Genomic DNA, 18,549 nt, shown 5'->3' with positions numbered 1-18,549 from the left:
TAATAATTAACATAATTAGGAGGAGCTTCTTCCCCCAGGCCATCAGGCTCCTAAACTCAAACTCAGTCTCTTAACACCAACATGACTTCACTTAATTATCATTAAGACACTTAATATACTGACATTGCCACTTGCACACAGCAATTTATGTAATAATTTATTTATTTACGTTTTTACCTCTATTGCTGCTATGTAACTACCCTGTACAACCTGTTTGCACATTCTTCTCTTGTATATTCCTGCTCATCTTAATATTTATTAAGTCTACAGTATACTGTCCTGCGCATTTTATTTTATTCTTAATTTTTTTTATCTTACTTTTTCCATACCTATATTTATATATAATTTTCTTGTGTTTGTATTCTTTAATAATTGCACTGTCCATGGAGCGGACCTGACTTACATTTCACTGCTGGTCATATATTCTCCATGTATGTGATAAATTAAAAATCTTGAATCTTGAATATATATTTATACATAGTGTCTAGCGCGCTATCCCACTAAGTGCTTGATTATAATTTTAGTTTTTCAAATGACACAAGCTCAGCTCTTCACATCAGATTTATATTTAAACGCATGATAGACTCTGTGAAAAGAACAGGCTGGGTGATGAGTCTGGACTGGACAGCATCTGAGGGCAGGAATGTGCAGTCAGTCATTCGCAAGTGCGTGGCCCAAAACACCTGTGTCACCTTGATGCTACAGGACTCTCCATCAACACCAATCAGCAACAGGGTGCAGGGGAGGAGGAGGCTTTGAGCGGCACTCCCTCTCTCTTTCCTCTCTCACTCACTCTCTCTCTCCGCCGGGGCTGGAGGAAGGGATCAATGCCGTGAATGGTCCTCCTCTTCTTGCTCACTACTCTCATTATTATTTTCCACCCTGCCACTCGCCAGTCCATGAATAGTCAATACCAAACCAACAGGCAGGAAATGAAGGAGCAGATGCTTATTTCAATGCCTGGAGTGAGTTTTATTTATCGAGAACTGGTTCCAAGAGACGGACTTTGTTCGCTGCTGAGGATTATGGAAACTTTCTTTTTCTCTATTTGAAGACTGATGGATTCTCTTTTTGGACTTACTATGCTTGTCCACAATGATGAAGTCACTTGTTTAATATTGTGGTTGTAAAATTTCACCTTTTTTGAAGGCTGTTAGTTTCAGGTGATATAAAAAAAAAGAAGAAAAAAAAAGACATCCATCTTTTCACACTGGGAGCAGTTTGCAGACGAACCTGTGTGGAGGGAAGCACATGGTCGACTAAGTGAGTTTTTTTCTCGTCAGGTCATCCCAGCAGTCTTTTTTGAGTGCTTCAGAGAGAGCCGCACACACTGGAATAGCTGGGAGAATGTTTCTGTGGGCTGGAAGCAAAGGAGCTCAAGGATCAGGAAGTGAGAGAAGGTAAAGTACAATGACTCAACTAACTAACTAACTAACTGAACCACCTGTGACAGCACTATGCTAAACTATAATTTTCTAGGATCTCTGTAAGGAGGTTGTTTGATTTCATGTTGATTCATGTCTTCAGTCTGTGAAGATTTCATTCTGAAGTACAGAGGGATAATATGGTAATAAACATAATTGTAAAAAATAGGGTTACACTTTATTTTAAGGTGTCCTTGTTACAGTGTAATTATTATACATTTAAGTACTGAGTAATATTAATTAACTACATGTACTTACTATATGGTTAGGGTTAGGATTTGGCTTATGGTTACTTGCATGTAATTATGAATAATTTATTGTTATTATAATAGTAAGTGCATGCAACATGATGTGAAAAAATGAATAAAAAATACAGCTAACTAACAAACACAAAAACATGATTAACAATAAAAAAAACATGATTTTCGAAAAAAAAAATCTGTTTTTGCAAATAAACTTTTCATATATATACACATACACACTTTATTTTTTTCTTTCAAATGCTCAGCAAGGCTGATTTTTTTAATCTGAAAAGAACAGGCTGGGTGATGAGTCTGGACTGGACAGCATCTGAGGGCAGGAATGTGCAGTCAGTCATTCGCAAGTGCGTGGCCCAAAACACCTGTGTCACCTTGATGCTACAGGACTCTCCATCAACACCAATCAGCAACAGGGTGCAGGGGAGGAGGAGGCTTTGAGCGGCACTCCCTCTCTCTTTCCTCTCTCACTCACTCTCTCTCTCCGCCGGGGCTGGAGGAAGGGATCAATGCCGTGAATGGTCCTCCTCTTCTTGCTCACTACTCTCATTATTATTTTCCACCCTGCCACTCGCCAGTCCATGAATAGTCAATACCAAACCAACAGGCAGGAAATGAAGGAGCAGATGCTTATTTCAATGCCTGGAGTGAGTTTTATTTATCGAGAACTGGTTCCAAGAGACGGACTTTGTTCGCTGCTGAGGATTATGGAAACTTTCTTTTTCTCTATTTGAAGACTGATGGATTCTCTTTTTGGACTTACTATGCTTGTCCACAATGATGAAGTCACTTGTTTAATATTGTGGTTGTAAAATTTCACCTTTTTTGAAGGCTGTTAGTTTCAGGTGATATAAAAAAAAAGAAGAAAAAAAAAGACATCCATCTTTTCACACTGGGAGCAGTTTGCAGACGAACCTGTGTGGAGGGAAGCACATGGTCGACTAAGTGAGTTTTTTTCTCGTCAGGTCATCCCAGCAGTCTTTTTTGAGTGCTTCAGAGAGAGCCGCACACACTGGAATAGCTGGGAGAATGTTTCTGTGGGCTGGAAGCAAAGGAGCTCAAGGATCAGGAAGTGAGAGAAGGTAAAGTACAATGACTCAACTAACTAACTAACTAACTGAACCACCTGTGACAGCACTATGCTAAACTATAATTTTCTAGGATCTCTGTAAGGAGGTTGTTTGATTTCATGTTGATTCATGTCTTCAGTCTGTGAAGATTTCATTCTGAAGTACAGAGGGATAATATGGTAATAAACATAATTGTAAAAAATAGGGTTACACTTTATTTTAAGGTGTCCTTGTTACAGTGTAATTATTATACATTTAAGTACTGAGTAATATTAATTAACTACATGTACTTACTATATGGTTAGGGTTAGGATTTGGCTTATGGTTACTTGCATGTAATTATGAATAATTTATTGTTATTATAATAGTAAGTGCATGCAACATGATGTGTAACAAGGACACCTTAAAGTGTTATCAAAAATAGTTATAAATTGAAAATCTAATTATAAAATATAAATATTATAAAAATATAAATATATAATAAAAATAAAAATACATTTATTTATTAAAAAATTGACCATTAAATAATTTTGTTACAGTCGATAACCAACAAATGACTAATTTCTCTAAATAAATGAAAAATAACACAACAAAAACTAAAATCATTTGTTTAAAAGTGAAACTTGTACAAACTATAATTTGATATTCACTTTGAGATTTAACAGTGTTATTATGAGTGCATTTAAAAACGAGCTTTAAGAGAATATAAAATAACACAACAAAAACTAAAATCATTTGTTTAAAAGTGAAACTTGTACAGAATAAATGATATTCACTTTGAGATTTAACAGTGTTATTATGAGTGCATTTAAAAACGAGCTTTAAGAGAATACTGAATGGCTCAAAAGTAATGAAAAAATATAGGAAATTAACATGTATGAATGAAATATATAAAAGTGACAATGCATTTACAACTATTTTTAATTTTATTTCAAAATGAAGGCTTGAATCAGCCAACATTTGCATCCCTAGAAAATATGCAGCTTATTCTAAATAAAAATTACTCTCATCATTCTAGAACTGATGCATCACAGATTATTTAATGCACGGAAATTCACTCACTATTATTAGCAGTTTTAAGTATAACTGCTGTTTTACACTGATTTAGCAGTATCAGAGAATGTCATTTTAATGATCAAACTAATCTTGGATTCTGATGTAAACTAATCACAGGAAGTGGGTTGTGAGTTTGTAATGCTTTTGACCACTGTACTCACAGTAATTATCAAAAGGTCACTGATAAAGATAGACAGGTTAGTCAGCTTGCATTCACACCCATGCATAATCTTCAAAAGCAATATGACCTGCTGTCAAAAAAATGATTAAAGAATCATGAGCTAAATATTTGGAAAGGAACTAACTATGCATATATAATAGGACAGCAGCAGCTATCTGTATGTCATTGGAGTTCTGAACTAAACCTAATTCTTTGCCTCAAACATTTTTTTATGTGATCAGGACTGGTGAAATGATTCTTGAAGCAATATTTTGTTATATTAGGTTTGGCATACACCATGCCTTCATTAATCTACTCCCCCCTCCCCTTTTGTGTGGCTTGTGACTTATGGAACTCAAGCAGGACCTTTTATCAGAAGATTCGGGAGTATGATATTTTGGAGAAGAGGAGGACGGTCACCGCGCTGAAGGCTGGAGAGGACAGAGCCATTCTCTTAGGCCTCAGCATGATCCTTTTCTCTGCCATGATGTACTTTGTGTTAGGCATCACAATGGTGCGCTCGTACTCAGACAGGTAAAGATGCCCAGAAACCTTCTCAAGAACAGAACTGCACAAAATACACTGAAACCACAGAATTAAAGGGGCATTCAGTAAGTTCTCCCCATTCAAATGCTGAACTGAATAGTAAGACAGACACAAAGAGGAGAAAATACTGTAGCAGGCAGAGCAAACTCACTGTTGTTCACGAAGCACGAAATATTGGAAGAAAGTCCTAAATACTAAATTGTGGGTGGGAGTTTATATGAGGGGAACTGACTTATGCATATTTATGTAGTGTTTAAAAGTGCTGCTTTGTTTACAACGGTAACCAATGAAATACTACAGAGAGTCTGTCAGAGAGTCACAATCAGTCCATCTGCGTTTTTTGTTTCATGCAGATATATTTTATGTAGTATAATTTCGCAAAGCTTAAGTCAGACCATTCTGTTTTTGCTTTAAATTTTGAAATGATACTAATCTAATTTACATCAAAAACTGCTCATGCTACATGTAACATGTTTGTTTTGGATTGTGATTAAAATGCAGTGGTTCTGCAACTGTCTCATGCATTCTGATTCATACAAAAGCGCACTCAGCGAAAAACCATGATAAACCATGAAACCGCCAGAATCGTAAAAAATAAATAAATAAATAAAATTAAAAAAACCTTGATACAGATTTTTTTGGTCAAACCATCCAGAACTACAGAGTACCTTTAAGTAACCTCTAAATTGAAGAAACAAATATGCATATGCTAATGTATTCTGGGGTGGAACGGTTCGCGTAAAAAAATCGAACCGTACGGTTCTCCACACACGGTTCGGCACACGCTAGGACTGCGGTTCAACTTAAATCTGACAACGCATCTGTAATATGGTTTGCTATAAATAACATGTAAAACAAACAGGGTTCGGCTAATATATGTTTCGGTTGATGGATGCGCATTCTGGCTTCCCAATACATTACACCAACAGCGATGAAAAAAAAACATTCACTCTTGTTCAATGCGACTGCCGTATGCTGGAATATGAGCAAACAAAGAAATCACTCACTGCTCTTGATTGAATAGCTTTTGTAAATTTAATAAAGATTAATCTTTAATTTATACAGTCAAATATGCAATGCTGTTTTACATTTCATTACTTTATTCAATTTCTGTACCTAAAAACTAATGTTAGACCTACCTAAAAAACCCTGAAAATCACTGTTTATTTTATTTGTATCTTTACTCTATTGTATTTATTTGTGCTGTTGCTTGTAGTTAGATAGATTATTCTTATTTTCTTTATTTTTATTTGACAGTATAATTTTTGCCTAAACATAGCACATACCGAACCGCACCGAAACCGTGACTCTAAAACCGTGATACAAACCAAACCGTGAGTAAGTTGAACCGTTCCACCCCTAATGTATTCATATTTAATTTTCATCCCAGATGTTTGTAATTTCTGCTATAGATCCTTTTCACATTTCTAAATTTGGAAAGCAGAAGTAAACAAAACTTCTATAGAGCAAATATTATTTTTGCATTATAATTCGCTCAAACTGCAAAATAAAATAAAAAATACAATTAAAATATTTTAAAAAAGCAAAATCATTTCTGCATTTCAGAATAGATAGATAGATAGATAGATAGATAGATAGATAGATAGATAGATAGATAGATAGATGCACTACGGCAGTCAGAGAAGAAGATATCACATTAACAGTTGCTCCCTGCAGTTACAAAAACTTTTTTTTTGCTACATTTATGTTAATTTCTGTGTAAATGCTTCAGCACAGTCTGTGAAGATTTCATTCTGAACAGAACTGCATTTTTCATATTGTTCTCCTCATTTGCTTATGAAATGCCCCTAATATGATCACTCATTATATTGTCCACAATGTACCAAACATTTGCCGATTCCATTCCCTTTTGACCATAACACACAGATTAGCGAACATTACAACATAGGAGCCGAATTGAGTTCTGTAGAGCTCTTCCAAATACCACTGACCCACCACAGATTTCACACAGATAAGAGCTAGCATACACTGTAGTCAAAGGCAATTAAAGAGGCAGCTGAGCCTTTGGAATAGCCAAAGAACACAAGGTCTGTTATTCATAGAGTGTCTGTTATTCATAGAGTAGGAGAAAGAGGCCTGGCACAAAGACAAACACTAACATGTAATCGGCCGCCACAACAGAGGGCCAAATCACCATTGTGTACCCTAGTGAATATGGAGGGTGACCCTGATGTACAAATATTGTACTAATATTTGATATATTATGAATATTTTGTACTGATGTACAAATATTGTGCTAAAAATAAAAGCAGCTTTGATTATATAATTTGTTGCAAGTTGCAACGGGATGGCTATAATGGGCTGTTAATATTAGCAAAATATTTAAGACTTTAATTAGCTGTCAATTTTGTAGGCTTCTGTTTCTCGGCGGTTTTTGGTGTTTATCCATTATCTCAGCAAATGACCTGTTTATATCTAAGAAAAATTTGCATAAGCAATAAAATGCTTATAGAAACAATGACCAAAGATTAAATCTAGCTGAGTGTTAAGAGCTCAAAGTTGAGGTGTAAATTTCTTGAAGAGTATAAAGTTCAAGCTCACCTATAGTCAAAGGGAAAATAAGTCTTTGGGTGGAAAGGGGCAAATTCAATGAGGATGCCAGCACCAAACTAGGATTTCCGCACATAACTGAGTTTGGTGTCACTGCATTGCACACATACAAACAACCTTAAGCAGGGTGGAAAATGAAGCCAAGGGCGGGCACTCGCAATCTGCAAAATATTAAATTACAGTTATAGTAAAATACACATTAAATTAAAATTTACTTCTGTAAAAAAGACTTGATTTCATTCCTTAAGAACTGATTGAAATAATAAAAAGTGGTCTTTATATGACATAGGCTAGAGGGGAGAGGTATAAATAGTGAGAGGAACTGACGATGTCAGCGGAAAAGGAAAGTTGTTTTAGACGTGGAGCAAATTTCATAAAATAAGGTTGTTATTACATTGTTTTTTGGAATAATGTGAATTAAAAAGTAAATATTGCCAACTGTGAGTTTATGCTCACTTTACCTCCAATATGCCTTTCAACAGCATGCAAGAACTCAGCAAGTAATTTGACTTCTCCACAGGTTAAGGTTCACATTAAGTCAGGTGTGCTCACTCCTGCTTCTCTAGATCTACCTCCCTGCAGGGTTTCATTTCAGCTTTAGTCAAACACACCTGAACCTAATCAATATTAAGGCACTTGAAAATGTGAAACTGTAGGAAGCTCTCCAGCAGCATGTTAACCACCAGCCATCTCGCTTCATCTTGTATGATAAATGCATTTAACGCCATTATAAATTATTTCTTAACTTTTTTCTACTTCTCTGCCCATTTTTTGTCTCTCAGCGTTTGGACAGAAGAGTCAAACTGTACAGTGCTGAAGTCTAACATAGTTGCTGAAATTAACTGCAGCTACAGTTGCGGCTCAGAGTGCAGGAAGAGCTCCAGGTTTCCCTGCCTTCAAGTATACGTCAGTCTGAACTTCACCAGCAAAGTTCTGCGGCTGTCATACAATGAGGAGGCCCATGAGGCCAACCCTGAGGTACACCACACCTAACCATGTGCATTAACTGTAGGGATATATCACATTACCAGTAAATAGTGATGCATGGGCAATCCTTCCGTGACACCATGCACACTTGTTATTTTAAAGCTTCTGATTAGAATTAACCAATTCGGTTGCTTCTGTTAAATGTAGTAAAAGTAGATTTTAACCTGAAACAAACCAGATTATTTAGATAAGTTACCACATTAATCACCCTTTTGAGTTGTTCAACAAAACATTGTGTACAAACCACTAACTAAACTAAATAAATAAATAAAAAAGTTCAATAATGAAAAAAATATATATTTCGAGTCTTTTTCCTTCATTGCATCACCCAAAATCTTCCAAAAATATAACATTTTTATAAAAAATAATGAATTTTAGTTAATTTGATGTATGTATATTATGTTTAATGTATTTTTGAATAATATATTTACTGTCAAAAAATACATTTAAAAAATAAATAAAAATCTACATATTTGAAGGTACCGCAGAAAAGTAGAGTATTTTATTTTATTTATTTTTTATTTTTTTTGAGAGATTACAATTAAATTGGCAAAAAAATGATGTTATGAGCAAGCATACATCAATTTCATCAGGGTTCAGAAGTGCTTGAGATCTTTATGAGCAAACATTTACAGAAGCAAAAAAAAAAAAGTGCTATAGGACATCAATCCTGGCTTGTCTCTTTGCGTATATATGGACAAACTAGGGACACTTACTAATCACCTGTTAATGTCATTTTAATTAATGTAATTATCTAAAATTACCAATTTACAATTTGTCCCTAAGATGACATCACAGTATGTTTCTGAACATAATGAATGACCACGATGCAGTGCAGTGCACAAACTGAACTCCTTTCAAGTAAATGCACTTCCTTCTTTCCCTGCAGTGTTTTTACATCCCAAAGTGCCGCAAGGACCACACGCTGATGCACAGCATTGTGATGAACATCTCAGAGCGACTGAAGACGCACCAGCAGGTTCTGTGCTACTACGACCCCTCGGAGCAGCAGGACAGCGTCCTCCTGACACGTCTCTACGGCCGCGGGGCCATCATTAGCTCGCTCCTCTGGCCCACGTGCACGCTGGTGGGGGGCACGCTCATCATCGCCATGGTGAAGCTCACTCAGTACCTGTCTTTCCTGTGCGAGCAGATCAGCCGAATTAAAAGGTGAGACTGACGGTGTGCAGACAGATACCTCAGACCAGAGAGACAGATGCTTTTGAGCGAGATCTAATCGCTGTGTTCCTTGCAGGATGGGGCTCTATTCCTTAAAAGGAGCCTCTCACACCAGGGTCTGCACTCGGAAGTTTAACGGCAGCATCCAGGATGGGGTTTGAATGGAAGTTTCCATGTGCGAAATTGTCAACAGACCTGTTTTCTACTCCATATATAGCGACAAAGTGTTTCCGCTCTCCTATGGTCTTGCTCTGACGCTCCATCAGCCTTGTTAATCTGCCGGGTTGTGTTGACATGGCTGAAGTAATGTTGTGAATGAGAACTTCCTGTACCATTGACTCAATAGAGCTTCTAGTGGTCGTAGTTGGAACATTTTACAATAAGACTGGGTCAAGTCCAATCCTGAAACTCAAGAGTCAAAATATGTGGACATGTTGTGGGGTGTCAATTACACTTTCTGACCAGCAGATCAGAGACTCCATTCCAAGAAGTTGCCACTGTGTAGCAATATGTCTTGACCAGCTGACGCTTATGTAATAACAGAAATTAAAAGTAGAATGTATATGTTACTGCCATCAGTGGTGACTGCTGTGTGCTGTCATTCATTAAAGGGATAGTTCACCCAAAAAAATAAAATTCTGTCAGTTTATTCACCCTCCTGTCAAACCTGTATGACTTAATTTCTTCTATGCAAGATAAACATATTTTCCTAACAATTTACAATATGGTTTCATTTGTTAACTTTAGCTAAATTTGTCTACATGAACTGCTCTAACAATGGACAAAATTTCTACAGCATTTACAAGTATACTTTTAAATCAAAAGTTGTATCTGTTAACATTAGATAAAAAGATAGTTCACCCAAAAATGAAAATCATGGGATAATTTTCATTTTTGGGTGAACTATCCCTTTAATGCACTATGAACAAACATAAGCAATGGACAATTGTATTTATTTTTATCAACTAATATTAAAAAAGTATTTCTCCTATTTAATGTTAACTAATGTTAACAAATAAGATCTTAATGTAAAGTGATATTTTAAAGAACATCAGGGACTAAACATCTGACCCCATTGACTTTTATTGTACAGAGACATTTTTCAAAATATCTTTGTTTATGTTCCACAAGAAAGAAAAAGAAAAAAAGAAAAATCATGCAGGTTTGGAACAACATGAGGGTAAGAATGACAATTTTCAAAAAAAAAAAAATTCTCAGATGAAATCCAGTCTAGTCCTAGTAGTGCACCATTGTAGCAGACCCAAAAGCTGTGTAACGAAATCTAGTGTGTTTTCTAGCTACTTAGCATTGTAAGGCATCATATACGCAAAGTCAAGTCTGTTCTAAAAGGTGGGTGGCAACAGTAATGCCAAATTCTAATGGGTTGTTCGCAAAGAAAATCTTCTAAACCAGCTAGACACAACACAGTAGAATAGAACAGAATGCAGCAGCCTCAACATCTGCAATGTACATGGTGTGAGCCGAGGTGCTGAAAAAACAAGACAACTGTCCTCAATATTTTACATCTACATACACAAATCATTAACAAACCAGAGCAAAGGAATAAAAGAATGTGTCCTGTGTGAACGGCACACAAGACATTTCAGGAACACTGCTATTTAAGCATGTATATACTGTAATTTCAGTTAAGTTCTGTATTTGTGTTTTTTTTTCCCACTAGAGTGATTTCTTTTTTGTTGACTATTAACCAGGAATCTTGTATTGTCAGTTGTTGATATATGGATGTAATTTCTCACTCGCAAAACAAACCCTGCAGGTGGATTGAATGATTCGTAAGGTTTTGCATAGAGAGAAACGACAGTGCCTCAATTTTGTTTAGACAAGATCTACAGTGACTGAATTAATTCAGTAGCAATCCTCCAACATATGTATCATCTGACATTATTCTTTGAATAGGGGATACTGGGGCTAGTTGCCACAAAGGCTATATTTAATTACACAAATAACTGTATTCTGTAGCAGTGATTTTGTATTTGGTTTCAAAAACCCACCAAAAATAGGTTAATATATATATATACAGTGGGTACGGAAAGTATTCAGACTAGCAAATGGCTGCAATATAACAAAGAGTGAAAAATTTAAGGGGGTCTGAATACTTTCCGTACCCACTGTATATATATAGATAGTCATACAAACTAAAATGTGATATTTCTTATAGTTGTTGGATAAACAAATGAACGATAAAAACTATACATTGAGGCGAGATATAATAGATTGAACAAAAATGTCTGATTGGGGCAAGTATTATACAAGTGTTATAAAGTTATAAACAGCATATTTATAGGGAGAGAGATTTTTTAGTAAAACAGCAGTTTGAAATTGTTCTATGTTGCTATTTAATTTTCTGCTGTTTCATGAAGTGAGCTTTTTATAATAGTTTTCTGAAAGGCCTATAAGATGAAGAAAAAAAATTGTTTCTTATAAAATGCACTGACATTTTGTGACACCATGCCCCAATAGGAAATCATGTTAAAGAATTTAATAGCTTTTTTTTGTAGCCAAAATGTTCAGTATTTAAATAAATATTTACTGGAGTAAATAGTTATTGAAGCTCGTTTCTGCCACTGAATAAAAAATATAAAAGGTAATTGCGACTTTTTAACTCACATCTCGGACTTTTTTTCTCACAATTGCACTGACTTTTTCTCAGAATTGTGAGATATAAACTCACAATTGCGAGTTATAAAGTCAGAATTGTGAGATATAAAGACAGAATTGCGGGATATAAATTTGCAATTGCGAGAAATAAAGTCAGAATTGCCTGAAACTCGCAATTCGGACTTTTTTCTCAGAATTGTGAGATATAAACTCGCAATTGTGAGTTATAAAGTCCAGTTCTGAGGAGAAAAAAGATATGTTCTCAGAATTGCAAGTTTATTAACTCGCAATTGCAAGTTTAAATCACACAATTCTGACTTCATTTCTCAGAACACAATTTTGAGAAAAAAAGTCAGAATTGCGAGTTTGTATCAGGCAATTCTGAGAAAAAAAAAAAGGTCAGAATTGCGAGATAAAAAGTTGCAATTACCTTTTTTTATTTTTTATTCAGTGGTGGAAACAGGCTTCCAAAATAACTAAAAAAAAATTGTTTCTTATAAAATGCACTGACATTTTGTGACACCATGCCCCAATAGGAAATCATGTTAAAGAATTTAATAGCTTTTTTTTGTAGCCAAAATGTTCAGTATTTAAATAAATATTTACTGGAGTAAATAGTTATTGAAGCTCGTTTCTGCCACTGAATAAAAAATATAAAAGGTAATTGCGACTTTTTAACTCACATCTCGGACTTTTTTTCTCACAATTGCACTGACTTTTTCTCAGAATTGTGAGATATAAACTCACAATTGCGAGTTATAAAGTCAGAATTGTGAGATATAAAGACAGAATTGCGGGATATAAATTTGCAATTGCGAGAAATAAAGTCAGAATTGCCTGAAACTCGCAATTCGGACTTTTTTCTCAGAATTGTGAGATATAAACTCGCAATTGTGAGTTATAAAGTCCAGTTCTGAGGAGAAAAAAGATATGTTCTCAGAATTGCAAGTTTATTAACTCGCAATTGCAAGTTTAAATCACACAATTCTGACTTCATTTCTCAGAACACAATTTTGAGAAAAAAAGTCAGAATTGCGAGTTTGTATCAGGCAATTCTGAGAAAAAAAAAAAGGTCAGAATTGCGAGATAAAAAGTTGCAATTACCTTTTTTTATTTTTTATTCAGTGGTGGAAACAGGCTTCCAAAATAACTAGCCCCAGTCTCCTCAAACATACTAACCATATGTGTCACTTACAAATATTGTTGTTTTATATACATAACACATTTATCAAAACGAACAGACATTCGGATATTCATTTATATACAGGCTGGTGTTATGACTTCAGCCTCAAAAGAGATTTGTTTTTATGTCCACCATTGTTGATGGCTAAGTTTATGTTGATTAGTACAACTCATTCTCTTTGTCATCTCAAATGGTGAATAAAATGTGTTTTCGTGTCACATACGTGTTAAAGCATATTAAGATTTACAACAGAAACTGTCAATACCCTTGTAGCCTACAGTCTCCTGGACATCTTGTGTGAGTTTCTAAGCAGCACATGGAACAGCAGAGGAACTGATTTGACTGTCCTTGGGAGATGGATTTGGCCTGAATGGCACCGGATTGGCTTCTGGACAGGAGCACCTTTTTAAAGTGCAATCAGGTGACAGGCTGTGATGAATCAGACTCAGTCTGAAATTAATCAGTCCACATCCCTCCACGACCCCCCTACACACACACACTTCCAACCCTCACTAACGACATCCTCATAAATAGACCCTTCTAATGTTGTTTACCCACCAAAGGAGGGTTTTTCCTTTTAAATAGATGTAATTGTTATAGCAAGAGATCAAAGACACAATTGAACACCATCACGACGTCTATTATCCGTGTCAAAACAGCATATATATATATATAGAACGCTGGAGACAAATAAGCCAGTGTCGTTAGACCCAGAGGATGACGGAGTAATTTTTGTGCTTTGTCTGATTTGGTTTGCAGTGACACACTACTGGTCCCCGGCCCAGGCTGATGGGATCTGTCTGGTGGATAATTTTATTGGCTATGTGAAATGAGCTATTGCTCATAACTCCAGAGTAACTGCCAGTCAAAATGATGGGATATGGAGATGAAGTTCACTGGGTCATTGGCTGTTTTGAAGATGACATTGTTTTAAAGCCTACTGTCAAACATTTCCACATTATACATCATCAGCTGAACATTAGCTGTTATTTTAAGCACCTATAGAAGTATAAATCATACTGTTTTTGTAAATACAACTTACTTGTGGTAATTGTCACTTTTTGGAAGCACATTGTTTTTTGTAGACATCAAAATTAATAAATAATTTATCATAATCAAAATTAGGGATGATGCACCTATATTATATATCTGGTTGACACAATACTAAAATGCCAAATTTCATATGATTTTGTCTAAATAAATTAAATATCAAAAAAATCATTTAAAAAAACTACATTTAAGCATCAAAACATTAATAAGGGAAAGAAGCATTTACAATTAAATCATCAGATATTGATCAATTAAAAATACATCTCAAATATTTATAATATCCATCATGATGCATCCCAAAACTGAAACTATAATGAAAACAATATAAAAACATTTTTGTTACTTGAAAGAAAATAAACATTAATTAGTTATCTAAACATTAATTAGTTAGCTAGTTGCCAAGGCAACATTTATTTATTTATTTTAATTTTATATATTAAAGAAAACTAAAAATGAAACACTATATTGACATATAAAAAAAACTACTATTGATTTGAACAAACTCCCAACCCTACATATTACAACGTGTAACTCGACATGAATGCTACCACAAATCATGTGGCTTGAGGAGCAGAGATGTGCTATTGCTTTTCAATGCGATCAGACTTACTATTTTTACCTGGCTGACCATAAACAAATCCCTCATCAATATAATGGCATAAATGGCCCCCACATGACCACATCAGTAGATCGATAGCATCTAATGTAATGTGTGATTCAGAGAAGCCATTCAAACAACAAAGAGCAAATGAGTCTATTCTTGGCGTTTCAGCTGCCCTCTTTTACCTCAGAACACAACAAACAGGGTCTCTCTATCTTTCTCCACTCTCTGGGAACAAGAAACCCCACTTCCTACTGTTCCCCTGGCAACAGAACATAGTCCTGACCTGATGCACACTTCCACACAAATATGGTCATTCCTGTGCTCAGGCCAGACAGCTGTGCTGTTTGTTAGAAAGGGACATCTGTGGGTCTTCTCGCGAGGGGCAGAGGACACAAAAGGAGGAAGCAGTAGAAGAAGAAGCTGGTAATTACTAATCACTACTGCTCATACTTACGGTTATGGATCAGAACAAACCCTTAATCCTAAATGCTAAACTCTGGTGCACTTCAAATTGTTTGTGTTGGTCTTTTTCGAAATCTGAATTAAAATGTTCACACCCCACAGAAAGTAGAGTTGAAATTAGAATTGGAATGAAAGTAAATGCAGTTTACTGAATAGACAATGAAGGAAATTTAACAGGTAGCTCCTGTTTGCCATCTAAATTCACATTCAAATCCAATTCAAATCCAGAAAAGAAAAGAAAATCAGTAAGTCAATGCATGATACCTTTAAAGGTATAGTTCACCCAAATTCTGTAAACATTTATTCACCCTTATGCAGTTGCAAACCTGTAGGGTGAACTTAGGGGATCAAACATACAAAATATCAGTTTAAACAACATTAGACTGAGCATGAAAATATTTTTGGGTGAACTATGCCTTTAAGGACTGAGAGTTGCATAATTTATTTCCTTATGAACACACAGTGAGCTCTTCAGAGCCTTTAGGCATGTAAATAGCACCTTAATATGTTGGCTTATTTGATGGGGCCACTTATCATGTAGCTTCTGCTCCTTGGTGGCTGGGTCATTCGGGCTGTTAAGAGGCATGATGGCAGTATCCGGTATGGTGGTGACAGCACACATGTGCCTGGGGTCCAAGATGTCACTCCCTGTAATATGAGCCCATCATTAAAGAACCTCATAGATGAGCTGCAGATTTTACAAAAAAAGTGTTTTCAGTGATTACATGCCATTAAAAAAGAAAAATCTCCAATAGGCCTGGGTGATAAAACGGTATCGATATTTATCGACGGTACACCTTCGATAACGATAGAAAAATTTTTCGATATGGCGCACGATATAGGCACGTGCTATGAGTGACGCAGACAGCACACACAAACACGAACATGCTGAAATGAGTGCTGTGCCTGCCTGTGATGAGGAGATTGTGAATAAAAAATGAATATTAGTCAAATTTAAAATAAACATTTGCAGCACAAACATACAAAACACACAAACACGGACATGAGTGCTGTACCTGCCTGTGATGAGGACATTGTGAATATAAAAATGAATATTAGTCGAATTTAAAATAAACATTTGCATTTGAATGTTAGGTGTGCGTCAGGGAGCGTCATCAGTGGCGAGCGAGATGCGGAGATAATGATGTAACGTTGTTGCATTTTAATGTTTTGTTAGTCTAGCCCACGAGATGCGCCGCTGCTGTGTTATGCATTCAAAATATTAGAGAAATATAGTAGCTCAATGCGGAGAAGATCTTGATTAGGTTAAAACCGAAGCAAAGCCATTAACACAGAACGCATATTCAGCGCATTTTTTAGACGGACAAATATGACTGCTGCACTCGCGTCTCACACAAAAGATGTATAGAAAGCCATGCAAAGTTAAAACGGTTTAAACTTTTATAAAACACATCGTGAATTTGTCGAGGTTTATTCTTTTTCACTGCGTCTCATATGTTTTTAAATGCAATCTGTGTGAATGATTCTTTGGCTCTTTGGATTAAGCAATGCATGGCGATTCGGCTCTTTGTATTAAGCAATGCATAAATACATGATGCTGTTTTGTTCATAATTGTTTATGCAATTTACGAAATTATATTTGATTTTTATGAGTTAATTTAGACGTAATGCACATTTTTTATAGACAGTTATTTCCTTGCGTTTACAATTTAAATGCACTATTATTTTGCTCATTGCGCCCTCCTGTGGCCTCGGGAGACAAGACAAAAGTTTCCTTAAGACCTATTTAATCTGCATATAAAACATTAGAAATGAGATATTTGTTTAATTTTTATTTTGTGTTTGATTGTTAAAACAAAAAATATTTGTTGTTTGTCTCAATAAATTGGGTTAAATTAAAAATACAGTGGTTAAATTTAAACATTTTTTTTCTATTGCTCTTTGTTTTAAAAAAGGTTATAAAAAAATGTCAATAATTATCGATACCGAACGATATGAAACATTATATCGTTGATACATTTTTTAGCTATATCGCCCAGCCCTAAATTCTCCAAAGTCAAAAGAGTATGTATTATTTGTATACACAAATGTATATGTTTCAAGATAAATTTCAAAAGGGTATGTCATTATACTCGCATAAATTTAAAATATTTGCAGTCAGTGATTAATTCACACACTGGCCATGATAAAATGTAAGCAGTAATTCATGAAAATGACTTTCACTTGTGCCTTGCCTTTTTGATTTCATTTTTTTTTCCATTTACTATAAAAAAAAATGAATTTCCACCAGGAGCGACTTTTTCATTAACAGATTATACGACAATAGTAAAATGTACACATGGGCATTTAGTAAGCAATGTGACTAGTATTGTATATCTATCCTACAGTGCATCACCTCTGTACTCTGTGGTTGTTTAGCGTCCTCTGCTGTCTGATGTTTGTATTTCAACTGAAGCATTGAGTACCTGTATGCTAGACAGTTATTTTATATTTTACTCACCCATTACAATCAATCTGATTTAAGTTTTGAAAATATGTAGCTAGGTATAATTTAAATTATTTTTTAAGCATTTAAGCATACACCTTTAGATTACTTTTTTAAAGATCAGAATCAGAAACAAACTTTTGACTGAAAGTGTAAATGGATACTTATGGAGTACTTTACAAATGTGTGTATTTAGCTATCTAAATGTATAGACTTCTACTTTTTATACAGCTAGTTATAAGCAACCTAACCCCTAAACCACACCCTATCAGAATTTTTTTTTTTGCATTTTCACAATTGTCCCAAAATAGGTTAAGTAGGTAGGTTCACACACACTTAACAATGGGTGGCTCATCAGCAATACATCTATGCAAGATTTTGAGAGCAGGGAAGAGTCAAGGAATAAGGGACATTCAGCCTTAATTCCTTAAACTATAGCACTCATTATTTTGAGTCTGACAAGATAGATTTAGGTTTCAACAAGTTTTGTGCCACTTTCACGGTTGCTGAAAAAAGACACCAAATTAAATGAACTGCAAAAGCTAACTGTGAAGGTTAGATGTACGTGATGGCATCTGTAGCGAAGGCATGTGTGCAAAATGTGGGTGGCGTTCAAAAGCCTGAGATGGAGTATTGACTTACAAACACCAAAGCCCTGGCCAGAGCCATGCATTTAGAAAGAAACTATCACAATGCTCTACATTACTACAACCTCGCAGACCAACACGCACACGCCAACCACTAACACAAATAACCCTTTCACATGATAATGCCACATCAGATAACAGAGCCAGTGAACATAAGATGAAACCCAAATGCAAATCTTTTAATCATATTATTTTATATATATATATATATATATATACATATATATATATATATACATATACATATATACACACATACATATATATATATATATACATATATACACA

At 35.2% G+C, this 18,549-nt stretch overlaps 1 protein-coding gene and 1 long non-coding RNA gene across 5 annotated transcripts in view; one reads left to right on the top strand and one right to left on the bottom strand.

The window, feature by feature from the left end:
* The window catches only part of LOC107656068 (uncharacterized), a 63,478-nt gene that overhangs the window by 43,890 nt on the left and 1,039 nt on the right, over nucleotides 1–18,549 (bottom strand). For 2 of the 3 annotated variants that reach the window (XR_001630519.1, XR_001630520.1), the window contains exon 3: nucleotides 15,668–15,816. This is a non-coding gene — a long non-coding RNA (uncharacterized LOC107656068). Of the gene's footprint in view, nucleotides 1–1,970; nucleotides 2,597–15,667; nucleotides 15,817–18,549 lie in introns of those variants that run through there. The other variant, XR_001630518.1, reaches the window with a different exon arrangement.
* Nucleotides 2,614–9,850, top strand: LOC107656067 (calcium-activated potassium channel subunit beta-2-like). 2 transcript variants are annotated; one of them, XM_016443747.1, is made up of 5 exons: nucleotides 2,614–2,763; nucleotides 4,331–4,501; nucleotides 7,867–8,062; nucleotides 8,961–9,241; nucleotides 9,327–9,850. In XM_016443747.1, the coding sequence occupies exons 1-5, from the start codon at nucleotides 2,711–2,713 to the stop codon at nucleotides 9,409–9,411; spliced, it is 786 nt and encodes a 261-aa protein (XP_016299233.1). In that variant the 5' UTR covers nucleotides 2,614–2,710; the 3' UTR covers nucleotides 9,412–9,850. The 2 variants fall into 2 exon arrangements, with proteins under 2 accessions (XP_016299233.1, XP_016299232.1); XM_016443746.1 differs by having other exon boundaries at nucleotides 4,328–4,501.

This window comes from Sinocyclocheilus anshuiensis, unplaced genomic scaffold, assembly GCF_001515605.1.
Source record: "Sinocyclocheilus anshuiensis isolate Anshui unplaced genomic scaffold, SAMN03320099.WGS_v1.1 scaffold51, whole genome shotgun sequence".
NCBI lineage: Eukaryota > Metazoa > Chordata > Actinopteri > Cypriniformes > Cyprinidae > Sinocyclocheilus > Sinocyclocheilus anshuiensis.
This window is presented reverse-complemented; position numbering and strand designations above follow the sequence as displayed.